Raw genomic sequence first — 27,009 nt, 5'->3', positions numbered from 1 at the left:
GAGATAATTTGCCCCATTCTACTTCTCCCAGTATAATCCTCTCTCACCCCTTAATTTTATTCTCCAGATACCTTCAATCTTCAACTCACCCCCCTATCTATCTTCTATATCTATCTATCTATTATCTATCTATCTATCTATCTATATACATACATACAATTTTTTTCCTCCAGCTACCCTAATACTGAGAAAGGTCTCATGAGTTACAAACAAATATCATCTTTCCATGCAGGAATGTAAACAGTTCAACCTTAATAAGTCTCTTATGATTTATCTTTCCTGTTTACCTCTTCATGTTTCACTTGAGTCTTGTATTTGAAAGTCAAATTTTCTATTCAGCTCTGGTCTTTTCATCAAGAATGCTTGAAAGTCCCCTATTTCACTGAATGACTATTTTTTCCCCTGAAGGATTATACTCAGTTTTGCTGGGTGGTGATTCTTGGTTGTAATCCTATCTCCTTTGCCCTCTGGAATATTATATTCCCGGTCCCTTAGTGTAGAAGCTGCTAAATCTTGGTTTATCCTGATTGTGTTTTCACAATACTTGAATTGTTTCTTTCTGGCTGCTTGCAATATTTTCTCCTTGACCTGGGAACTCTGGAATTTGGCTACAATATTCCTAGGAGTTTTCCTTTGGGGATCTCTTTCAGGAGGAGATCGTGGATTCTTTCCATTTCTATTTTGCCCTCTGGTTCTAAAATATCAGGGCAGTTTTCCTTGATAATTTCTTGAAAGATGATGTCTAGGCTCTTTTTTTGATCATGGCTTTCAGATAGTCCAATAATTTTTAAATTCTCTCTCCTGGATCTATTTTCCAGGTCAGTTGTTTTTCCAATGAGATATTTCACATTGTTTTCTAATTTTTCATTCTTTTGGATTTGTTTTACAGTGTCTTGATTTCTCATAAAGTCACTAGCTTCCAATTGCTCTATTCTAATTTTTAAGGAAGTATTTTCTTCAGTAATCTTTTGGACTTCCTTTTCCATTTGGCCAATTTTTTTTTAGGGCATTCTTCTCCTCATTGGCTTTTTGGGCCTGTTTTGCCATTTGGGTTAGGCTATTTTTTAAGGTGTTATTTTCTTCAGTATTTTTCTGGGTCTCCTTTAGCAAGCTGTTGACTTGTCTTTCATGATTTTCTTGCATCACTCTCATTTCTCTTCCCAGTTTTTTCTCTACTTCTCTTACTTGCTTCTCAGAATCCCTTTTGAGCTCTTCCAAGGCCTGGGACTGATTCATATTTTTCTTGGAGGCTTTGGATGTAGGAGCTTTGACTTTGTTGTCTTCTTCTGGTTGTATTTTGATCTTCTTTGTCACCAAAGTAAGATAATATAGTCTGACTCTTTTTGCACTGCTTGCTCATGATCCCAGCCAATTACTTGAGTTTTAAACTCTTTGTTAAGGTAAGAGTCTGCTTCCAATGTGGAGATGTACTGTCCCAAGCTTGGGGTTTGTACAGCTGTTTTCAGAGATACTTGTAGGGACCTGTAAATTTTCATTTCTTCCAACGTGGTATGATAAGGGGCAAGGTGTTTACTCCTTTCCTGGCCTGTTACCACAAGTACTCCTTTCTGTCCTGTAACTGTGAGGAGGGTTTCCTCTCTACTGCCACTACAAGCTCCACCACACCAGCACTCCTCCTCACCCCAGGACTGCAACCCAGAACTGTGACCCAGATCCAAGCATGGGTTCCTGCCTCAGCACTGGCAAAGAGATCCCTGCAGTCCCTTTCTGATCAGCCACTGGATTTCCCCTTAGTCTATGGGCCTGAAGCTCAGGAGGCAGCTGGCCCCCCCCAGGGCCACGCTCTTGGGGAATGGTACTGAGACCCTGGATTCCTCTCTCAGCACCACAGAAACAGACTTTTCCCACTGACCTTCTAAGTTGTCTTTGGCATTCGTGGATTGAGGAGTCTGGAAACCGCCACAGCTGCCTGCAATTCAGTCCTCTGAGGCCTGCTCCAGGTTTGCTGTGGCCTGTGCGCTGCGTTGCACTGCTCTCGCAGCCTGGTGCAAAAAACCTTTCTGATCAATCATCCAGGTTGTCTTGGGCTGGAAGTTTGTTTCACTGTGTCTTTTTGTGGGTTCTGCTGCTTTAGAATTTGTTTAGAGTCATTTTTTATGAGTATTTGGAGGGGTTTGGGGGACAGCTCAAGCAAGTCACTGCTTTCACTCCGCCATCTTGGCTCCATGAGCCATTCTCATTATTTTATGTGATTAATACATGGGGTGGGCACATCCACTGTAGCACCTCATACCTCTCACAAGGGTGTGTGGGTAACTTCTTATTCTCTGGGCTAGCTCTGTCTGTAGCAGATTGAGGTTCCCAGAGAAGGACCACCACTACACATTTACATTCAAGTTCTCTAAGAGCCTTGACAGGGGTAACATACTTCCCCTACTCATCACTTCAGTACTTGAGCTTGTACCCCCATTAATGCATTTCTTTTTATACAACAAGCAACTCACAATGACACTTTTAGATCTTAAGCATAACTGTTTAGTAATAAAGGAAAAGAAATAATATCATAGGTACTCTTGTTAAATGCATAAGTTTTATGTGCGTGTGTGTGTGTGTGTGTGTGTGTGTGTGTGTGCGCGCATATATGAGCCACATTCTCCCACCAGTATACTTAGTGTCTATAGGGCAGTGGGCACACACAGAAACTTGTCAGGGAGGCATGTGAGTGAGTAAAATCCACATAGTCGGAGTAACTTACAACTCTGGAACTGAAAACTTTGATGTCCTCTTTCTATCTCAGGAATCATCCATAAAAGCTCCTTAATGAGTATATCTTTCTTATAAATTCCTAGTAATGTAAGTTATTTGATGACTGTGATCATAAGGTACTTACATTGTTGAACTAATTGATCCACTGATTGACTTCCATAATTCTTTGCCTCCAGTCTGTTTTTCTGCTCACCTACTTATTCCTTAAGATCAACTGTAGTATTAAGTGAATCAGTTCAAAATGTAGCTGTTCACCACCAACAACTTTTTGTTTCCCTAGGCTCAGAGTACACTCAGATAACTTATACTTGTCCCATAATCACACAGAAGTTTTGCTATCCTGTCTTCCCATATGTATATTTGTCACATTCAAAGTCTGTATCTGTTGTTTCAGAACTCTAAAACAAAAAAATCTCCAGGAAATAGCCTCTCAGAATTACAGAGTTTAACTGAGCAACAGACCTTAAGGGAACAGTACATTACATCTGTTATATATTATCATATATTATGATATTTTATTTTTCTGGGTTTTTTGTTCCTACAGGGTTAGGAGATATGCTGAGGAGAGGTTCATTTCACTGTCTGAATGAATTATACTATTGATTAATGGATTGGAAGTAGCCTCAGTACTCCAATCCATTGACTTATCTTTATTCAACATGTATGTAGAAAATCTTTCAGATTTTCAGATCTGTAGAAATCTTTCAGAATTTCAGAGCTGTAGAAAAATATAGGTGCTCATCTAATCTACTAGTCCCAAAGTAATTTGAATATGGGACTACTTTAGAATTTGATATAGTGATATCACCATTAATGAAGAGAATTACCTTGAACAATATTTTGTGTCATAGCCTTCATAACCAAAGATTAGAGTATAAGCATGGGATTTTGTTGTAATGAACGTGGTTAGAGTATAGTCATTAAATAATAGCTAACGTAACATGGGAAGTGCCAGAAAATATAAAACTATGGCAATAAAGACACATTCTAAGGCAGCTAGGTGGTGCAATTGATAGAGTGCTAGGCCTGAAATCAGGAAGACATGAGTTCATACCCTACCCCAGATACTAATTATGTGATTCATAGGGAGTCATTCAACCTCTTTTTGCCTCAGTTTCCTCAGCTGTAAAATGGAAATAATAATAGTAGCTACCTTTCAGGGTTATTGTATCAAATGAGATATTTGTTAAGTGCTTATCAGTGTCTGGCTCATAGTAAGCACTATATAAATGCTGTTATTAATAATAGTAATAATCACCATCATCATTAATAATTCTAATATTAAATCAGCTTTTCTTTTGGGTCCAGCTAAGTAGGCCTAGTGTGATTTTTTTTTTGTTGAGATACACATCTACCTAAAAAAAAAAGATAAAAAAGATCTCCCCACTCTTTCTGGGTTGATGCTTGCATTTTATTTAACAGTCATCCAACCATTTCATTATAGATAACATTAATGAGTTTCAAAGTATAATCAGTCAGTCAGCAATAATAAATTTCTGACTAATGATCAGGAACTTGAAGGGAACCCCCATTTCTCCACTGAGTAGGCAAAAAAAAAGGAAATAGGAAGAAAACTTTGACTGTTCGTAATTATGTCTCCAGTTTTACCTGGTGGTGGGAGGAAAGAAGGATTGCCTAGCAGACGGCAGGATTGGGCCAAACTGGGTTGGAGCTTACCTAGGTTGCAGTTATCAGAGGAAAGAACATCACCAGCTTGGTAGCTAGTTTAATTATTCTCAGTTTTTCTGCTTCTGAAAGAGTTAAATGTTGTCAAAATGTGAATGTAACAAATGCAAAAATTACTCAGTCTTCAAAAGAAATAATTTTAAAATTTGCACCTTCCAAATTGTGGTACTCTTAGTCATCCCATCCAAATCACAGCTGTATTTTGTGAGTGAATATTTATGCAATACTTTGCTAACTTTGCAAGTCATAGAAGGCACAATCACTTTGAGTAAAAGAAAAACACTTAAGTTTTGGAAATGTTTGTGACCAATAACCCCAGACTCTGTGGTTCCTTCACTGTCTCTTCTGGGAGAAAATAGTGTTGTAAAAATAGAGCTTCACTGGTTTGGGCACATGGCCTCCTTTGAGGTCACTTAGACCCCAGCTAGATAGCTCTGTCCATCTGTTTCTCCATCTCATGAATTTACCTGAATGAAGTCTTCTGGATTGTTATACTACTTTGGGTAAAACAAGGAACAAGCTCCTGTTTTTATAGTGGTCTGAATAGAAAGCCAATTTTTATGTAAAGAATTTCATTTACAGCCAAGTTTTAAGGAAGATTTATTCCTTATGTAAAGGGATACTTGTAGTCATGTTGACATGATAGAATAGCTATGATCATTTGGTTGTCAAATTTAGGGTAAAATGATTTTTGCGAGAAAATGAAGGATTCAGTTTCCCTAGGGAATTTCTTTCATCAACATGTATATTGTCAAGATAGTTTTCTTCTCAAATACACAATTAGTTTATTTTGAATGGGGAACTGAGAACTCAGGGTATCTACTACATTGCTATCAATTTCTGCGAAATTTATAGTTTATAATCTATACTGCCAGGGCACTATTCATATATTGTGTCATTTTCCCTACCCAAGAGGTGTGACAGCGACATTATGTTGTGATAAATACCACAGATCTCAGGAGAATCATAAAGATAGTTTGTTTCTATTGGCATTTAATTTTTTCCACTAATTATTCAAAGGGCCCTGAATTTGGAGTCAGAGAGCCAGGTTCAAAACTCTTCCTCTGGTAAAACTGTGTGAACTTAGGAAAATCTCTTCACTTGAGTCGACCTCAGTTTCTTCATCTGCAAAATGTGGAGTTACATTAGACAGCCTCTGAGATCTCTTTCCAGGTTTAAATCCTGTGATCCTAACTGCAGAATCATTAAACCTCTCTAGATCTCCTTCTATAGATATTGAATCTTCAGGCTTCAAACAGATTATTCACAAGTGAATATTTAGAGCCTTTGTTCATCTACAGATCACAGGGTTACTATCCTGTCCTCTAGATTATTACAAATGTTAAAAAACCAGCGGAGAGATTGAGCTTGTCTTCCAGATTAGTTATTTGCATGTGGAACTCTGAGAATGGATGCTTGTGTGCCTTTGGTATTATAATAATAGTCCTTCTTTGCTGAGGCTAATGTGTTTTTATTTTGTCCTTTTGGAGATGACAGGATGAGAATTTGGGTATGATTGCTGTACCTTTCAAACTCAATTCTTTCTTTTATGGCTCCCTAAATAAATGATAATGACACATTTATATAGGACATGTCTGTGGAAGTATTTTTCTGAAGGATTCAAAAGTGCTTACTATCTAATTTATAAAATCTTTTCCTCTTATCTCCATATCTAAAGAGTCTGTGTGCTTCATATGATTTATATATATACAATCTACACACACAATAAAGCCTTAGCACATTTTTCCATAATTTTTCTTGTTAAAAGTTTTTAGAAAACATTATCTTAACAATATGAATTCTATTCCAGGGAAATTTTAAGTTAGAAAAATGTGAAAGGAATTTTACACCTAGACCCATGTATTCATATAGATAGTAATGCTTTATCTTGTAATCCTTTAAAAAATACTTCTAAGTATGTGTGTTCCAGTATTCCATATTCATTTCTTTCTTTGGGAGACTGTAATACCACACAGTTTTAATTGTTTGCTTGAAAAAAGCTCAGAGTGCATTGTACTTTTGAAGCTTAACATGATATTCTAAGAAAATTCCAGGTTATAATTAACATTCATTACAAAGTAGCACATCCTATGGTACAAGTCCTTCCAAATCTGACTTGGAATAAATACTTTACTATGTTGTACTTGGGTGTGCGGCAAACTTGTGATATCAGAGAACAGTCCCTAAAGGAAGATCACACCGTTTCTCTAACTTACAGTGTTAGAGAATGTTAGGGTAAGGGGAGGGGGGAGACGAGGGGTGGAGAAGGGATGTATGGGGTTACGTGGCTTGTCCAGCATCTCAGTGCCAGTATGTACTGAGGGTGGGACTTGAACACAGCTCTTGTTTCTGGGGCCAGCTCTTTATCCTCTGTGCCACAGTACCTTCATTACTCTTGTTTAGTAGTATGGAAGTATTTCCCTGTTCCATTTCAATAGAGATAAAGTGAATTTTATAATAGGATCAAATGTTCCCAACTTATCTCCTTTCACTTGGCAACCCTGGGTGCATTTCACACAAGGGTTGTCTGTTCTGCATAATCTTTAATGCTAAGACTTTTAAGGGAAATGGTATATTTTAAGGCTCTTCATCAAAAAAAAAATTTTTAAACCCTCAACAGTGTTATGGGGTGTTAACTTCTACTAAATTAACATTATAACATCATTCTCTTTCAGGCTGCTTCTTTTTTAATTAATAACTTCAATACCTGCAATATTTAGCACATATTGCTTATAAATACTGCCTTCATATCTATATATTTTTCTTCTGTAACTGTGTCTAAAAAGTACCCCTAAAATCATATGTTATATCCTTAGCTTTAGCTATCATAATTATCCAGCATGATGTATATCAAGATTTTAATTTGAATTAAATGAAAACTGCATGTTAAATCATGTCCTTCTATAATTGGAAGGTTGTTTTTATGGTGGCAGTAATTCCAGTTTATGGAATAAATTAATTCCAGAATTAACTGATCTATCTTACAGTAGAATTCATAAAGGCATAGTTATAGGGCGTATAAGATTCCTTATATCTTTTAACCAGTAAAATTTACATACCGTTTTTCCTTCCAATTCTATTCAGATATCATTATTTCTTGAATTTATTATGAAATTGCTCCCTCTCACCCACCCTTTTATTTTTAGTGAAGAGAATAGTTACCTAAGAGTAAGAACTCTTCATTTCTAATATAGATTTTGTGAGTGATCTACTACGTAAATATAGAGTCAAGCTTTTCACCCTACGTATATCTCTCTAATATATGCAAATATTTAGGCTCTCTTTTTTACCTTTTGTTAAGATGTTGTCTTTAGGTTAAGTTTGCCAGCCATGTTTATAAAGTTGGTAAAGCTTTGAAGTGTATTTAGTATAATTTTCTATATTTCAAATTGTTTTAATATATAACATATTTGAATATATAATGAATATATATTCAAGTTTAACATATTGGACATATATTAAAAGTATACTATTAAAAATATATTCAGATTTATAATTTGAGAAATATTTAGTATAATTTTAAAGGAAATTTTTTAATTTAGCATCTCTTGAGTTCTTTTCATGTATAGTGCTCCCTAAAGAAACTGGTATTTTACTGTAATGGAATAAAACTCTTCAGAATTTCTAATCTAATTTGTTTTGGACTCATGGTAAATTTTTGACTGAGCTCTGTAGTGTCATTTTATCCATGGTGAGCATATAACATATCCAGTTCAATACAGCAAACATCCATTATTTGCAAGTCACTGGACTGAAAGCTAGGCTTTGAGAATACAAAGCCACATAGAAAAAATCCTGGCTTCAAGGAGCTTAGACTCTGCTGAAGAATTCCAGCATGTACAGCAATAAGTTGTTTTTGGTTTTGTTTTGTTTTTTTTAAGTCTAATCTGAGGATGAAAAGGGCACTAACAACTAGGTGGGGATGGAAAAGGATCCTCTGTTATCCATTCAAGGATGCTTGTTATCTTTTTCTCTACACAGATATCCAACAATTAAGTTAAAAATATTTCCAACAGCATACATAATGGTATCTACTATGAAAAAAAATAGTCTATCCCTTACCTAAAGTCTGTCAGAAATATATTCATTTTGTTGCAAGTAATTTTGCCTAGAGAGAGATTCTGGCCTACAGAATTCCCCTTGCTAAACAGAAAACTCTGAAGTAATTTTCAGCTTACATTTTATAATAACCGAGACAAAAAAAAATTGAAGAAATTCTGTGGCTACAAAAGGAACAAATGCACACATTTCTGAGTTGTAGTTTTGAATTATCTGTCAGAAGGATTGATTAAAATGTGAGCACATGTATAAGGAAGATGAAAAGTAAGGACATACCTTCTCTTGAACTGGTCAAAGGTTTAGATTTCTTGGTGGGATTAAGATTACTCCCAGATTCCAATCTGGTCAGGGATTCCAGGGAAATGGGGAAGATAGAATGCTACAGAATGGAGGCCACACTGCTCTAGGTTTCCATGCTGTGTTTGTTGATAACTGCAGTCAATGGCATTGACTAAGACAGGTGAAGGTTATAAAGATGATTAAAGAATGAAATGTCTGTTTAAAAAAGAACATTGGGTTAGGAATAAGGTGACTTGCATTATTGGTCATTATAGTCTGTGTGACCTTTGACAGACTATTCAAACTTTATGTTCCTTGCTTTCCTTCTCTACAAAATAGCAGTATATTAATTCAGCTATTAATTTATCTGTCTAGTTAAAATACAGTTTATCCTAGTTGGGCTTCCCCATTCTACTCAGCCCTTTTCTAGGCCACCCCTCTTTATGTGGTATATCCTCAGTGAATGAAAAATTACTCCCACATTAGCCAAAGCAAAATGTAATTAGGAAGGTAAATCAACTGGAAAACGCTTAGGCAAGGTGTGACTCTAACTCATTGTGGCTATTGTTTAAACAAACATGCCAGAATTTATATATCCAAGCAAACACTGCCCACCTTAAAGTTGTTATCTTTGGAGGCTGCCAAGTTATTCCAACAATATTGCCATTACTGAAAACATTTTTGCAGCTTCTCTTTGGGAGGTCTACAAGAGATTCTTTTGAATACACTCATTAATGAAAAATCTACATCTTGTGAGAGGTTTGATTTTTTTGAAACTCGTGCAAATAGTTCAGAGTCAAATCTACTAAGTAAGGTTGACAATACAGCTGGTTAAAATTGAGCATCTAAATTGCTTGCTTCTAAAATCAGTTCCTAGAGGGGTAATTCAGAGATGTGTCTAGGTCAGTGCTTCTTAAACTGTAGGTCGTGACCCCATGGAGTCATGAGTGGAAAAATTTAAGAAGCTCTGGCCTGGGTGATAAAAATTGTGTTGGCGTCACTAGATAGCTTCCAAGGTGACTAAAAAGGATGCCATTTGTTTGGTGTTATAAGTACTTTATGTTAAAAAAAAAATCAAAAGTCATTATAAGTCTTACATAACATATGACAAAAGCTACATGAAAAAAAAATTGGGGGGTGATTAAAGTTTTTCACATCTGTGTCATTGCACCTTTCCACTAATCTGCATGATCAAGTGATGTCAGATACTTGAAACTCTTGAGGGACATTGTTAAAAATGAACAAATGAGACTGTACGTGTGGAACATCTGGTGGCTGGCGCAGAGCTCTTCACAAACGCTGCTGTGGCAGAGAAATGGCTGTTCAGTTGGTTTGCTAAACGTAACTGTAATTATCAATTCAGAGTCCCTGATTCTTAAAGGAATCTTTACATTTATTCAGATTAACAGTTCTGGGTTATTGAATCTGTGCTTGGCTGGGAATTTCGTGTAGAATTAGAGATTTATAATAAATCTTGTGTTTGCCTTCCTCACGTGACCTTTACAATAATTGGCAATATTTCTTAGTCCATAGCTTTGGGGGCTAGTAATTACTAATCTAGGTATGAAACTATTGCCCTCTAGTGTTAATAGTCTCCTTAGCTCTTACACTGCAGATGGTATTAATTTATCCCTACTACCTCTACTGAAGAGTCATCAGTGGTAACATTCCCATTTTATAGCTGTGATAAGTAGAAAATATTAAGAAGCTAAATGGTTTACCCAAGAATATGCATAATTTTAGTGGTGTAGTGGAGATTTAAGATTCAGCAGTACCAAGGGGCAGCTAAGTGGCACAGTGGATAGAGCACCAGCCCAGGAGTCAGGAGGACCTAAGTTCTAATTTCACTTCAGACACTGGACACTTACTAGCTCTGTGACCTGGGGCAAGTCACTTCACCCTGACTGCCTTACCCCCCCCCAAAAAAATTAATCGTATCAGATTCTATTCTCTTACCGTACAGGAATGACTACATTTTCAAAAGGAAATAAATAGTACCCAGCTACATGGATGAAGCTGCCCCAAAGAAGAGATTTAAGAAGACACTTACCTCTGAGTCATTGCAGAGGTGATGAAGGAACATGGCTTTAGAACACTCTGTAGAGTATCAAGCTTTTTTTTTTTTCCCCCTTCTTTATTTTAAGCCATGTCTCTTTCGCAGAGGCTGGTAAGAGGAATACAGTGGGATATTTAATAGACATTCTATCTTTATAAAAATGAAAGATAATCAAAGTTCATTTTAAAAATAAATGAACTAATATAGACTATGAGGGTTTTGTATTTTTTTTCCTTTTTTTTTAAATCATCCATTAGTTTCCTAAATCAAGATTTAAAACATTCTGTTGAATTCAATTATTATAAAGGAATTTACATAATAAAATAGTGAGAATTGCCTGTTTTAGATGCCAACATCTCTCAGAGCAGATGAAGCTGGGCAGCTTTAGTTGCATCTTACTTCATAGTCCAACATGCAGCACATGATACAAAGCAACTTCTGAGAATTAGTGGAGATCTTAAAGGAGATATTAGTTCTGTTTTAAAATAAGTGGAAATTTAATTACTGGGCAGTGAAGACCAGAGGGTTCATTGAGATAGCTAAGTGGTAAAGTCATTAGAGCACTGGGCTTAAAGTCAGGAAGAAATGAGTTCAGATACTTACTAGCTGTGTGACTTTGGGCAAGTCGCTTAACCTTGGTTTGTCTCACTTTCCTCACCTGTAACATGGGAATAATAATAGGATGTACTTCCCAGAGTTGTGAGAATCAAATGAGATAATATTTGTAAAGTGCCTGATGCATAGTAAGTGCTTAAAGAAATGCTGGCTATCATTCTTACTCTTATCATTTATATTGCTATCATCATTAAATGTTTTATGCTAGTGGATAAAACAATCTGATTTGAAAGAAGAAGCCTTATCTTTTGAAAATCTTAATTTTACTTGAGTTTCTTTGAAACCATATTCTCCAATTGATATTTCAGGTAAATCTGTGTGTTTAAATCCAGCATATAGTGAAATTTCGAGTATTTTAATTGATTGAAAGTTACAAGAATTACTTTGTTTTTATTTTTCCTAAAATGCTTTCCTCCCAGTGCTCAGTAAGGTTACTTAAAACTTGATCATCGTACTGTATAAGTACAGAATCTTTTCTCTTGCATAAAACATTTCATCTGAAAATTCTAGAGCCTCTTACCAAGGCATTCCTGTTGATTATTACACACTGGCATTTTTTTTCCAATGACAGCAGTACTTATACAGCTGAAGACTAAAACCAAAATCCAAAAATCCATAGCCTTTGCTGCAGTTTCTCCTTTTCATACATATACACACATATATGTATATATACCTCATCCCCACTAGAACCATACTTTTCTAATACGTGGCACACAATAAATGAATATTACAAGAAACGAGCTTAGAAAGATAATGGCAAAGTATCTTCAGGTTCTGCTTCATGTCCTCTGTGTCTGACATCTGCCTCAGAAAGACAAGATATTAGAACAGAATGAGTTCTTTTGTAATTGATCCCAACCAAAGAAAGGTTTGATTTAAATTTTTTTTCTTATAGTTTATGGAAAATAATTAGAAACCTGAAGGATAATTCATTGTCCATCTTTCCATGACATATAATAGCTAGAAACTGAATCATACTTTAAATTTTGCAAAGTGCTTCACCTATATCATCTCACTTTATCCTCTCAACAGCTCTGTGAGGCAGGTACTGTAATTATTCCCATTTTACAGATGAGATAGCAGACTGAACCTTGTACTCAAGGTCACACACCTAGCAAGTGTCTAAGTTTATGTTCGAACTCAAGTCTTCCTGACTCCAGGTCCCTCACTCTGTCCACTATGCTAACTATAATGGAAATAGTTAATAGGAAAATTAATGGAACCTCAAAACAAAGAAATTCATGTGTTTAGCAATTTATTCATAATAAGCATTGGTGATTACAAATGTATGAACAGAACAGATTTTAATAGCAACTAGAAATTTTCATATGTGTGTATACCCATATAGTCTTAATCATAATCATAAAACAAAAATATTAAAACTTGAACAGTTATTCAGTTTTATTCCGAATCCCCTTAGCATCATCATTTGTTTTTGTTGTTGTTATTGTATGGTCTCTCAGGCCTTTTTTTGAAAGTGTGTTATCTTGATCTTGCTTGAATTTATAAGTGACAAAAAGTTTATCTTTGGTAGAAAACCATCATGGTTCTACTCCTGGTTATAAAGGAGGTGGGGGAGAGGGGAAAGAAGAAAACATTAAATAATTTTAGAGTGATTTAATTTCAATGGAAATATCATTAAAAACAGTGACTCATTAAGCAGCTTCTACTTGTCCCCCCAGCCAGTAGTGTTCACTTGGGCTGGAAGAATATAAGAGAATTGAGACTGACTGAAATGAGAGCCAGGAGACTTATTTTCTGGCCTCAGTAGTGCCATGGTTGAGACCGAATGAGTCTAGTCAATTCCCTGTGCCTTTGCCATATTTTAGTAGAAATATACTAATGTGGCGATTATTAGTCTTATTGTTTTTCTTACTCTTAAAGTTGCTGTTAAGAATATTCCATTTACTTAAACAAATTGTAATATTTGGTGGGGTGGGTATAATTTAAAATTTTATTTGTAATCATTTTAACCCTTTCTTAGTCTGGACTAGTCCATTTGTATTCTTAGAAATAGCTGATTAAAGTGCTCTCTCAAGTCAGCTAGATCATGCCCTAGAGATCAGTGTTGGATTTTTGCTTGTAATTAATTTTCTTTATGCTGTTAACGTTGCTCTTCTCTCTCGGGCTTCCCTGTCACTTGTTTAACTTTGACAAACTGCTTTCATCATGGGAATCAACTTAAAGTTAAGTTAATGTACTCTTTACTCCCTACATTTCTATTCCTTGTATTTTTCCTATAACAAGACTTCTGAATGTTTTCAGTTCTGGGGGTGGAGAATGAATTAAATGAATTTGGGCAAATCACCAAGGTTGCAGTCATCGTGTTCCATTGACTTAAAGCAAATTGGAAACACACTGTTTTGACTTTTTTCCCCCCCAGTCATCATCAAAACATGAATTCTAACCAATAGGGAAACAGCATAATACAATGGATTCTGGTTCTAGGATTAGAGGACCTGGGTTCAGATCTTACCGCTGACAGTGCTGCTGTTACCGTAGGCAAGTGATTTATTACTGTCCCTGGGCCTCAGTTTCTTCATCTTTAAAAGAAGAGGATTAGACCACAGGGCCTCTGAGGTCCCTTTCAGCTCAGGATCCATGATCCTATGAAATGGAAAAACAAAAGAGGAGACCCTAAAAGATGTGTCTGGATAAAGGGTCTCTGCTGTGAACAGTAGTAGATTCAATAATCCGTTGGGTTTTTCTTTTGTTTTTGTCTCCAGTCTCTGAGACCTTGCAGTCATATAAGGTTACCTCTATGAATAAGCATTTATATAGCACCTACTATGTGCCAGGCACTGAGGTAAGCACTTTAAAAAAGTATTTCATTTGATCCCACAGTAACTTAGCTAGAGAGCATTTCTGGAGAAACATAATCTCCTGCTAGATTTGTTTTCTCTTTGTAGTGACCTGGCTATAGTGCTCACCTGAGGGAAATAAGGGTTTTTATCTCATGGACACCTAATTGGTTGGTTTTCCAGTCTTGTGGCCTTAGAAAACAAAATTGTGAATTGATGTTATTTTCTCAGTTCTACTATTTATTTACAGTAACATTGGTTTCCTCATCTTTTAAATGGGCATAATAACTGCCTTCCTCCCCTTTTCTAGTCTTCTATAGAAGCATTGTGAAGATTTAATGAAATGTTATTTGTAAAATGCTTCGAGCTTTTGTGAATTAATTGTACCATGTTATTGAGAAATTAGTACCTTGAAGGGGATCAGCCCTATTTTTTCCATTATATATCAATTTTTTTTTTTAACACAGATGGTTCACAAGCTCCTGCCAGACCCCCTAAGCCACGCCCCCGCAAGACTGCACCAGAAATTCACCACAGAAAAACCCACGGTCCTGAGGCAGCATTGGAAAATGTCGATGCAAAAATTGCAAAACTTATGGGAGAGGGCTATGCCTTTGAAGAGGTGAAAAGAGCCCTGGAGATAGCCCAGAACAATGTTGACGTGGCCCGTAGCATCCTAAGAGAATTTGCCTTCCCTCCTCCTGTTTCTCCGAGGCTCAATCTATAGCAGCCTGGATTCTGAATCTCTCAGATGTAAATCAGCAGATGAGGAATTCTGGGAATGTGGAAGTGAGAGCAAATGCAAGATGTATTTCAGAAGAGAAAGTTGTTTCTCTCTTTTGCGTCCTTAGAAGAGAGCCTAGCAGGTGCAGCTTATCAAAGGAAGACAGCTGCTGTACTGAAGATGTAAATGGGCTGCGTGCGGCTTACAATATTTTTGCTAGCCATACTTTTAAATCAGGGTTGAACTGACAAAAAAAAAATAATTTAAAGAAGTTTACTTCCCTTGAACTTTGAATCTGTGAAATACTTTTCCTTGTTTACAAGTTGGCAAGTTACAGTTTTGTTTTGTTTAATTTGATATCTGTACTGTGTTCTTTTATGTGACCCTTCATAGTGTAGTTCGGTCTGCTGTAGAATTTCCTAGTAACTTTTCTCCCATCCACATCAGAATCATCAGGTTTTATTTCAATTTGATTTTTCCCTCCACGTGCCCATTTCTGATTCTCCAATTTATGATATGTGTTAATGGTTTTTGAATTTTAACTTAGTGAACAAATGCAAAAAAAAAAAAGTATGTGGCCTTCACTACTGAGTCTTTTCTTCTGAAACCATCAGTTTGGGGCGGTGGGGGGTATGAGGGGGTTGCAATCTGAATGTATAAAGCATTATTTTATCAAGGAACTATCCTTTCTGAGGTATTTGTGCAGTGGTGGAGAACTACCTTTCTTTTTACTGTAGATATGGGATGTTTCATTTGCCAAATCCTGATCTAGGTCATCACAGTTCTGCAAAAACCTAAGGGAAATCGCCATACAACTGCTGCAGATATTGATGAAATCCAAATGCATAGGATAATGCTGTACTGAAGTTATTATTTAATGAGGTCACCTGCTATTTATGCCTGCACTACCTTTGGGCAGACTGAGTAATGGGACCTCCTCTTTGAATTATATTAATAATTTTCACATAAAATTATGGTCAAACCTTTTTCCCAGAGTGGAATACAGTTCATTTCCTGTTTGAATGATTATACTTGGTTCATAATGGCTTCAGGAACCAGTTCATATTAGCTTAGAAACTTTAAATCTTTGATGCACTGTTAAGTGCTAATGCTACTGTGGCAATATTTTTTTCCAAAGTTCCTAGTAATTTCCTCCTTATGCACTCAAATTAGAATCCATATTTAATTGGAGATTCACTCCCTCATTGCTCCTTCTAATTAGGTGAAAGTATCCAAAAATTTCTTGGTCTTATCATACAAAGGTGGTTCCTCAGAAGCCATTTTGCAAATTTTAATCAGTTGGCTGGCAAGTATTAAGTACCTGCTACGCATAGCCTGCACCATTTTAGGAACTGCACAAACTGACACTTAGCTGACCCTAGACTAATCTTTCATTGTTATTTGTCTGATCTTTTGTTTGCAAAAATGGCCCCTAATTGTAAAAGACCGAATATTTTTCAAATAGCTCTTTTTGGACTTCAGGGCTGTTTTCATATTCCCTTGACTTACAGAAAGAATGATGGGAAATAAGATAAAGCTAAATCAATGACCTCCTTTCTTCATTCTAAATTGCCTGTCCCACCTAAGAATATTCTTTTTCTCACATAAACTAATCCTGCTGTTAGTTTGTGTCTTCTTTTGGCATTCTACTTCTTCATCAGCATAGCATGTTGTAAAAGATATCCCACTTAGGAAGCCTGACACCAGGGATAAATATACCTGCAGTCTACAGCATTTTAAAGAGTATTTGCCAAACATCCAATACAAAATGTTGAATAAAAAGCAAGCCCAATAGATATTAGCATTACTCAAAAGTAATTCTAATGTTCCCAGCATAGTTGGTGGCAGGGGGTAGAGCAAACATATCGTAAGCTCAATCCTTTTCAGAGAAGTACATATCTAGTTTTAATCTTTGGGTCCCATGATAGGAGGCAGTCGGAGACTTGAGATTGTGCAGACACAAGTCTGGGATCTTCAGTTCTGTCGCTTGGTTTCTGCAGATGTCTCTCAACTAATGGTAGGCCTGAAAGGGGAATTTACTTTTTGCATTCTGTGTTCATCCTGTGAATAGGCATATCAAAGCCCCAAATGGCCATGTTTTTATTCTCCCTCTTCTGAATTGCAGTAACTTAATTTCTTCACTTTTTATTTTGATGGCATACACAGCTTTCAGTTTTGTGCATTGGTTACCTCATAAAGGGAATACCATATCATATGTTGGCCACATTAAAGAAATTTCTTATTGTGTGTGCTATTAAGATACAAGTGGTTTCTTTATTAGAATAACAGTTCCTACTGCCCTCATAGAAATGATTTAAAAAAAATAATGCATTACAACCTCCAGAGGTTTCAGGTTCTCAGAACTTAAAGTGAGCCTTCACATATCTGTCAGAGAACATAGTTCGACATTTAATAAATTTGAACTAGATCTTCAAATCAGTGAGTGCTGTTTTTTAAAGTGAAAACTACTGTCGTGCACAGAAAACTTCTTGACTGATCAAAATGTCCACTTTTGTGTTCAACAGTTTGCATTAGTTTTATCATCTCAAAAGGACTGAGAAACAGCAACAGAGAAAAGAGATACATCAAACATTACCTTAAATATGAGATGCTGTTTGAAAGAATTGTTGCCCTCTTTTACAGGGGACATCAGATTATTTTGAAAATATCTAAGATACTAAAGACTCCCTCTACCTAATAAAAAGTTGTGTTTCTGTTGTTCTGTAGAAATGATCTAGATTTTATGTGCCTGTAACCTAAGAAGGTATATCTATATTTTCTCTATGTGTCAAAAAATACCTACAGAATTATTTTGATCAGTGTCCTGTATGATAAAAGGGTGAGTGGATGAAATTTAAATTCCTGTGGGGTTTTTTGTGGGCAGACTTTCCCCATTGGTTTTCCAGTTTACTAATCTCCAGCTTTTGCTGTTTCTTTGTTTTTTATGTCTGTTATTGTACTGGTAGGAAAACAAGATTTAGATCCTGACCAGACTCTGTAAAAGTTAAACAGAGTAGCGTCCAGGCATAGCTTCAGCCCAACCCCCTTCCAAAGAGATGGCTCTTACTCTTACTTCTTTCCTATTCCTGTCCCTTCACATATTGCAAGCGGTCATTAAAGCCCTGATCGTAACTCCCAAGGGCCCACTTTTTATAACTGTGTCAGTATTTCACATTCCAAGAACACTTGGCAAAGATTTCTTCATAATGTGAATTTTTTTACGCACCAGAAGCATTTCCTGTAGTTGTTTGGAATTTTTTTTCTCTCAGATTTTCAACTTGAAGCTTTACTTTGCACTTAGTATCTGACTTGGTTATATTTTTAATTTGTGTCTTAAGCTTGACAGATTTGGAAGCAAACTACAGCATAGTTTAAATAGTTTCAGGTACTGTCTGTTAACCTGGAATTTAAAGCTTCTAGGAAAAGTTTTAGAAAAAAAGACAGAAATCGAGTGCATATTGAAGGGTTTTCTTCCAAATAACTATTTTATCAGCAAAGAAAAAAAATACTTTAAAAAATTTGTCTAACATGTGGCAAATATAGTTATGTGTTCAATTAATTTATATTTTATTCAGCGTTCTTTTCCAATTCTGGTTATTATGTAACCTCAAGTACTTTATCTGTTCTTGTAAGGTATTTTATAAAATGAATGTTACCAGAATACTGAGTCACTTCTTCATTTAACATCAAATAAGCTTTTGTTTCTTTTAAGTGTTGTACTTTTTTCTTCTTTTGATTATAAGCTAAATGAACAAATGACATTTAATTTGAAAGAAAATTATGAAATGTGAAATGGACTGTGCAGAAGTAGAATTCAGGTTAAGGGGAGTCCAAATTTGACCTTACCCAAGGGGATTGATATATTGAAGTACCAACAGAGCACTTGCCTATAAAGATAATCCTATGACTTGGAACTACTAGATAACTTTTTAGGAAGGCCTCAGATTAAAAATGTTATGTAGTAGCCATGAGATGAATATAGCCTTTTGAGGAGATGTCTATGGCAGGTACAGATTAGAACCTCCTCTGATTTACTAAGTCCCAGGGAGTTGCTTCAGGCAGATAGACATTAAGTGGCCTGCTTAAAACTAGTCATAAACGTGATGAGTGTCAGAGGTGGGATTTGAATCTAGATATTGCTTATTCTGTACCCTACACTCTATCTGCCATACCAGAGCTGACTACTTAAGATCATAAACCTGCATAGAATTATAGAAGATCTAGAGCTGGAAGACCCCTCAAAGGTCATCTGGTCCAACCAAGAATTCAAAATTCTGGATACATACAACACCTTTCATACACTTCTTGGTGGCCCTGTCTTTTCTGTCTATAATTGCCGTCACATTAAATTTACAAGATACTTTAACTGGAGGAAACATTTAGAAATTGCTTTAATACAGTACTAGCTTTTACATGGTATTTGACCATGATACAAGGGAAAGAGCGCTGATTTTGGAGTGAGAACAAAAAACTGACTATAAGACCCAGCTCTTAAACACGTAAGCTTTGTGTGGTCTAGTCTTACTACCTTCTTGAAGTCTTTCTCATTTGAAAAATGGAAGTCACACTTTTTTTTCCCTCACTGGCTATACCATAGAGTTAATTCAAAGCTCAGATAACATAATGCAAGCAAAAACCTAAAGCAGTATGTAAACGTCACCTGGGTCCATAAAAGAAGACTAAGAATGGTCTATACTGATAAAATATGGATATGGAGTCTCAGGGTATAGAATATGATGGCTAGAAATATCTTTTGAGGAGATGAACTACAACTGAAAAAATCAACACTTGCCTCAAAAGTAAATAGTCAATAATTCTATAAAGAAAATTGGGTGTGGGGCAGCTAGGTGGCGTAGTGGATAGAGCATTAGCCCTGAAGTCAGGAGGACCTGAGTTCAAAACCAGCCTCAGACCAAACACTTGACACTTACTAGCTGTGTGACCCTGGGCAAGTCACTTAACCCCAATTGCCTAAAATTAAAAAAAAAAAAAAAAAAAAAAGAAAATTGGGTGCTAGACAAAAGAAATTGAATGACATCTTCCCTTTAGTTTTCAAACCTGAGGGGATTCTTCAGCATCAATGTGGTTTTGTGAGAAAGTAACTGGAGGAAGAGTTAGGATACCCCCCTGGGATGGTAGTCCCAAGTCTACCACTGTCTAGCACTTTAACCTTGAGCAAGATACTTCACTGTGGGGTTTCAATTAGGAAGGAATAAATGCCAAGGATAGAACGCTGAGATATTACTGGTTGCATTAATCAAGATTCTTGGGCCTTACTCAACTAGTTCTGAATCCAACTGAATGTTCTTATTCAGTCTATATTTCCTCATGTTATACCCTTAGATACCGTGATAGATTTGTCAGATATCTTGCTGAACTCCAATTATACTTTCTCCCCTGATTTAGTAGCCCAATAATGAACTCATGCTAGGTCTTAGTGATCTCTTAATTTTCTAAGTGCCCACAAATTGCCCCTTTAATGCATTCCAAATTTATAGCAAGAATTGACATCAAAATAATCCATCTCTTCTCAGGCCCCCCGCCCCAAACATTTGAAAACTGGGAGAATATTGAACTATCTCCAGTCCAGTGATCCCTGTTCCATTGATTATAGTTTCTTAGAGATCACTAACAATGAAGCATTTACATCCCACAGATTCTTTCATAGGATCATACTATATCTTGAGAGCTAGAACGAACCTTCATTATATCCAACCTTTTCATTTTGTAGATGTGGAAACTGAGGCCCAGAGTACTTAAGTGAATTGCCTGGGATCACACAACCAGTAAATGTCTGAGGCAGGATTCAAACCCATCTTTTCCTTCTCCCAGGTCCAATATTCTATCTACTACCCAATGCCACCTCTTATTTATTACCTTAGTGTGTAATTTGTTCTACCTAGGTGACTTGGGCTCATGGAAGGCAACTAGGTCTTATCATTTACACATTTTGGTTGTAATTCCCTGTTAACTTTAATATATATCAATATACGATAGTATAATATGTAATAATATATAACAATGTTTCATGTGCATGTATGTAATATGCACATATATATTATGTATATATACTGTAAACATGTGTAATATATATGTATACACACATACACTAAGTCTGGCTCCCTTCATTCCCTTACACATTTTCCACTTTCCCTTGCAAAGATAAACTGTGTCACCTGCTTAGGGACCAGGTAGTCCTTTTTTCTTTTCTTTTTCTTTCTTTTTTTAATGCAGTAGTAATACTGAGCATGGAAAGTTCAGTCCCATCTTGCTCAGAACTTTAACCATGACATTTGCTTGCATATAATGTTTATTCAAGAGCAATTCTGAATGCCAATTGATCTAGAATTTCTTGCAAAATATGGAAGCATACATACTCTATTTCTACTGGCATTGTAATTAGTACTAACAAAATTAAGCACTTATATTGCTCTTTAAGACTGGGAAGTGTTTCATGTTTAATAATCAAAGTTGTTTTCCTTAATACTTCTATTGAAGTGGAAGGGAAAGTTCCCTTTTATAAATATGATACTTACAGATCAAATACCACCTATAACTTTTACAGCAATTTAGTAAGAAGAGCCACACCTTAATCTTGTCTAATCCCCACATCTGCATGTCTCAGATAACTTTGTTAACCTAACCCTGAAGATTAATTTATTAAAAAAAAAATTAGATAAAATCTACAAGAAGGTTTTCATTGGACAAATAAGGATGTTTCCAACACCCACTCTTTATTGATATGACATGTGAAAAGTTTTTAGAATCTTTTTAGGTAGATTTTTAAAAATCATCTAAAACTGCTAGCCCAGGAGTATCATAATATGCATACATATACGTGTATATATGTATTATGTATGTGGGTATACATATACAGTACACACATATACACATATGTATACACACACACACACACAGAGGTCATTGATTTTTCCCCCAACCCCACCTCAAACACTTCTTTGTCAAACCCAAACTGAAGAAGTTAACCAACTAACTAGTGTCATAAGATGGCTCAGCACACTGGGTCATTGTAGCTGAAGCTATATGTTGATTTTTATTCATTTGCTATAATTAAAAAGGAAAAACCAAATCTTGCCCTTATTGCTTCTAAGCAAGTAATAGAATGATTTAAGTGACTGGTTCTGTGAATGAGACCAAAAGAGTTTTACAGGTTAAATAAAAAAGCATGTGTTTCATTTGGAAAGCACACTTGAGTAGGTATTGAAGCTCTTTTGGCAGTCATACTATTAATGCTGAAGTGCCTATAAACTTGTCAAGATGAGGACCCTGCAAATGCTGCTTGGCTACACTGCCTTGCACGTCAGCAGCTAATAAGAACACTTGTGCTGCGCATTATCTATCTGGTGTCTGAGAAGACCAATGGTTTTGTTCAACTTACAGCTTTTCCAAAGGACCGGGAGCACTCCAGAGTGACAGGTCAATCGCCTTCCATATTAACCCCTTCAGTTCAACTGGCTTGGCAGCTGTGAATGGGCACAAAAACACTTGTTCCACTTAGAAGTCCCACGCTCTCATTCCATCATGGATGGAAGCCCACATTTAAACACTCCTACAATGATTAGGCTTTTCACTGCTGTTGGAGTAGATTTTAAAGGCTATTGTTGGGGGGGGGGAGGAATAGGTTGGGCAGAGTATTTGAAGTGAGAGTCTTTATAGAGATGGAGTCTGATTTAGTGGTAGAAAAAATTAGAGGCCTAAATGCTGTACTCAACTTCGTAGTTTCTGGCTAGCTTTCAACTCTGTATGCTATCTTGCTGTGCTTAATTTTCTTCATCTGGAAAGGAGAGTTAATATTTGCCTGTAGGTCCTGTGAAAATTCAAAGGAGAGAGTTTTTAGGGATTTTAATAAAAGTCTTTGGTAAAGTCCATTATCCACATCATAATTTGTTTGTTTTGTTTTGTTTTGTTTTCTAAACTACTACTTAAATAATATGGTAGCTAGGTGGTACCATGGACAGAATGCTAGGCCTGGAGTCAGGAAGACTCATCTTTCTGAGTTCAGATTTGGCCTCAGACACTTATTAGCTGTCTGACCTTGGGCAAGTCACTTAACCCTGTTTGCCTCAGTTTTATCATCTATAAAATGAGCTGAAGAAGGAAATGGCAAACCATTATAGTGTCTTTGCCAAAAACAAAACAAAACAAAACAAAAAAAACAAATTGGATCATGGAAGAGTTGTACACAACTGGAATGAATGAACAACAAATTAAATACATCAATCATTATGGCAGGATGGAGTCCAAAGTCAGTTTATTTCTGCATTTTTCCTATTACTGTAACTGCATGCCCCAGTGGATCTGTTTATCCTTTACAAAAAGTTTGTGAACATTTTTCTCTTGGCTTCTCCATCTCCCTTCTTCTTCAAATCATTCTCCTTGCAGGCAAAATGCTGTCTCATCCAAGCCCTTAGTGAAAAGTTGGGCATCACTTTTTGTGGTCTTTGTTGGAAGAAACCCTGAACATCATCGTTTCTTATACCAGTGTTCCCTTACCGTGATGGAACTAGGTACATTTCCATATTTAAGGTTATTTTGGTTCCCCATATCCCTTCCAGTTTTTAGTCTGGCTCCAACTCACAACGAATCCCCTAATTTCCATAAAGACTCAAGAGAAATGTTCTACAGTCATTAAAAAAGCACTCCAGCCATTTTTAACTGTACCACTTTGCTTGGCAGGGGTTGTGAAGAGAGTTACATCTTCAGTGTCTTAAGGGTTAGTGAGCACTTGACATTTTCTCACCAGCTGAGGGCCCACAGCACACACCCAAAGTGATGATGAGAACCTGATAACTTCAGGTAAGTTGTAAGCAGCAAGATGTGATTATGGAGCAATTTTCAGCACAGGTCACCAGGAGGCATGGTAGGTGAGGCCTTCTGAGAAAGGTTCTCTGCTGAGTTTCAGCTGCCTTTAAATTCAGCTACTGATCTAATTTAATGAAAATTTTTTAATTTTTCAGACAGCGTTTTACAACAGCATTTCAAAGTCTATACTTTGACTTTGGTGTATAATTAGGAAGGTTAATTTTAATCACTTACTGGTTTTATTCCAAGCTGAATGATCTGTCTCTCTCAGAGTAGTGTGTTTGCTATAAATCCCTAAAATTAAAATCTGGGGGACTAGAGAGATGGCATTGCTAGGGAATATGAAGTCTCCTCCTCTCTCTAAGACACTCACAGTTTATGTGCCTTTGGGGACTGTTATAAGACTTGCCTACTTAAAAGAGGCCCTTAAAGTATGTGTGTTATATCTGACCTTGTTCAGAGCATTATTGATGAGCTGTTGTCTTAGAATGATGGAGCTGGAAGGGATGTCAAGGGGTCATTTCCTTTAGTCTCCCAACCACATTGTTATATATTATACAAGCCACATTATACCCATATACTTACCTTAGGTTTATAAACCACATATATTCCAAATTCTAGCTGTTCATTATTCCTGGAAGATTCATAACATTTTTTCCAGTCTTATCACATGGGATTCAAAACCGTCAGAAGGTTTTCTAGTTACATAACTTGACAGTAAGACCGTTCTCTCAAAATGACGAGCTGGGTTTTAACTATACTGATCTTGCTCATTTTAATGAGTTATGAGGCTAATGCTCCACCTATTCAAAAGCAGTTATGTCCTTATTTACTGAAAAGATACAATTTGACTCCTATGACTGCAAGCTCTATTATTCCAAGGCTATCAGGTTATTTTGTGCAAAAACTGACTCAAAAGCCTTGCATGAAGAATGGAGCCACCTGGCTCCTTTAGTTTGATTTTGGAATCTGCATGCCCATTCCTGGGGGCCCTAATCATTACTGATGTAAAACTTTCACTGCAGAGTCTAATGCAGAACTCAAAAGCTATCAGAGCTGGGGCACTAGCCCAGTAAAATGCAACATTTAGGAAATTCGTAGGTAAATTTATGGATATGCCTTGGAGGGTAACTATATACTTCTAATGTATGATTAATATTACACCCAGTTAGGCTGTGTGTATTAGAAAAGGGGTGGGGGAGCCTCTCAAGGTTTGGCAGAATATGGTCTAATAAAGTTGCTACCTACTAGCTCGGTGACCTTGGACAAGTCCTCTGGTAATCATTTGCCTCACCCATAAAATGAGAGAGTTGGAGTTCCTTCCAGCCTAAGCTCTATGATGTTTTTACCTTGAACTAAGGAGTTGAATGATATGTAGCCCTGAAACCCATGCCACATTTTCATCATCCATAGGAAGGTTAGAGTTGGTCCCTGATTTTTGCACAGGATTCTGGGAAAATTAAAGGACTAATGACTAGATGGTGTTGAAGAAAGGGACCATAAAATACAATTAACTATATGCTGAGAGAAAATGTCCCTTGATCTCTGCGGAGAGAGGAGTGTTGTGCAGCTTGGGAAGCTTTCTTCAAGGAAAAGGAGGATGCATTTTTGGGTAGAAAGCAGCAGCCTTATCTACTCCCCCTCCCCACCAATTAACGCTTCGCAGATCTGCTCTTTAGTCAGTATTAGAATCATGGCAGCCTGCTGAGCCTGTCATCTTGACACAGCAGTAACAGTGCTTGAACGAGACATTAGTATCCATCTCCTGGTACTAAGCCAGTGACAGGAAGAAAAAAGAAAATAAATCAGAGAAAATGGAGAGAAAAGACAGAGAAGCAACTGCACCAAGAGAGAAACAGCAAAGGGATGCAACAAGCAGTGATAAAATAAAAACTCTGAAGGAGAGTGAAGATATTAAAAAGGACAGAGAAGATATGGCTCCCCCTAAACCACTGCTGAAGAGTGCTTTATTCTCAACAAACCCCAGTAGCTGCCTGAGGATTTTTGATTAACAATAATAACCAAAATTGAAGGAACACGGAAAACAGGAGAGAAACAGAGAGTTTTCCTTCTTTTTGTGAGAAGATTAAGATCAAGGCAGGGTTGGCTCTAGGCAAGACAGTGAAATGGATGCCCTATGCCCCCTTATGATAATACCTCCTCTTTGGTGGTTGCCTCCCTCCCCATATCTACTTTAAATCCTTCTTAGGTACCCCACTCTCCCGTGGGAGTCTTCCCAGTTAAGCCTTCCCATTCCATCTCTTGAAGTACAAGTTCTGACCATGTGATCCAGATTCTGACTTCTCCCACAATGAAGGAGTGTGGTGCAGTGGGAAAAAAGAAATGGAATGTCCTATCATAAGACATAGTTTTGAATCATCCTATTGCCATTTGCTAAGTGTGTGACCTTGGACAAATCACTTTACCTCTATGGGCCTGGTTTCCTCATCTGTAAAATAAGGGGGTTAGACTAAGTTCCTTCTGTCTTTGACTGATTCTTTGATTATTTTCTATCCCCACAATTAAAATCCAAACCATTAACTCCTTATCATCTACTCATTAATCTGATAAAGTAATTTATTGACAAATAGTGGTAATTAATTGTCTAGTATTATCCCTCCAAGAGAAGATGTTCATGTTTTTTTTAAACTTATTTTTTGACAATATAGCTTGCTTTTATATCACATTTCTTTCCAAATATATCTCTCCCATCTCCTACCCAGTGAACCATCCCTTGTAACAAAAAATAAAAAAAGAGAGAAAAAAATTTCAGCAGAACTAATCAATATATTTCCACCTCCCTGCCCCCTCCACCATGCATCTGGCTAGACGCTAATACCCCTCCTCCTATCCCTACCACTGTGCAAGGGAACCCAGAATTCTCATTGTACTCGGACTCTAAAGCTCACTGCCCACTTCCAATGACGGTGGGTCATACCTCTCTAGGTCTCCTTCCCTCCAGAGTGAATTGCTCACGCTATTTGGATGGAGTACAAGACTCCATATGTGACACTTTTAGTAATTTGAAGGACCATGAGACATTTGCTAGGCCACTGCTTTGTGAAGCCCTTTATACCTTACCATTTGCCCTGCTGCTCTTCCCTGCAGACTCTAATACAACTACTACCTAACCTTGCAATGTACCCTGAGCACTCCGGGCCTTGCTGTTCATTTCACTACTGATCCTTTATGACTTCTGGGCCTTTTTATCCACTGCGTAGCTGAACCTCATATATATA

General features: G+C 36.8%; 1 protein-coding gene across 10 annotated transcripts in view; it reads left to right on the top strand.

Moving 5' to 3' along the window:
* Window positions 1-27,009, top strand: part of CBLB (Cbl proto-oncogene B) — a 284,335-nt gene that overhangs the window by 216,259 nt on the left and 41,067 nt on the right. For 8 of the 10 annotated variants that reach the window (XM_078146681.1, XM_078146678.1, XM_078146680.1 and 5 more), the window contains one exon: window positions 14,691-18,608. The exons of the other annotated variants lie outside the window; for them this stretch is intronic. In XM_078146681.1, coding sequence (XP_078002807.1) covers window positions 14,691-14,950 — 260 coding nt within the window. In that variant the 3' untranslated portion in view covers window positions 14,951-18,608. Of the gene's footprint in view, window positions 1-14,690; window positions 18,609-27,009 lie in introns of those variants that run through there. 10 annotated transcript variants of the gene reach the window in all.

The sequence above is a fragment of the Phascolarctos cinereus genome, unplaced genomic scaffold, assembly GCF_003287225.1.
Source record: "Phascolarctos cinereus isolate Bilbo 61053 unplaced genomic scaffold, phaCin_HiC Scaffold_726;HRSCAF=1367, whole genome shotgun sequence".
Lineage (NCBI taxonomy): Eukaryota > Metazoa > Chordata > Mammalia > Diprotodontia > Phascolarctidae > Phascolarctos > Phascolarctos cinereus.
The sequence above is the reverse complement of the archived record's forward strand: the minus strand, read 5'-3'. Positions and strand labels throughout refer to the sequence as shown.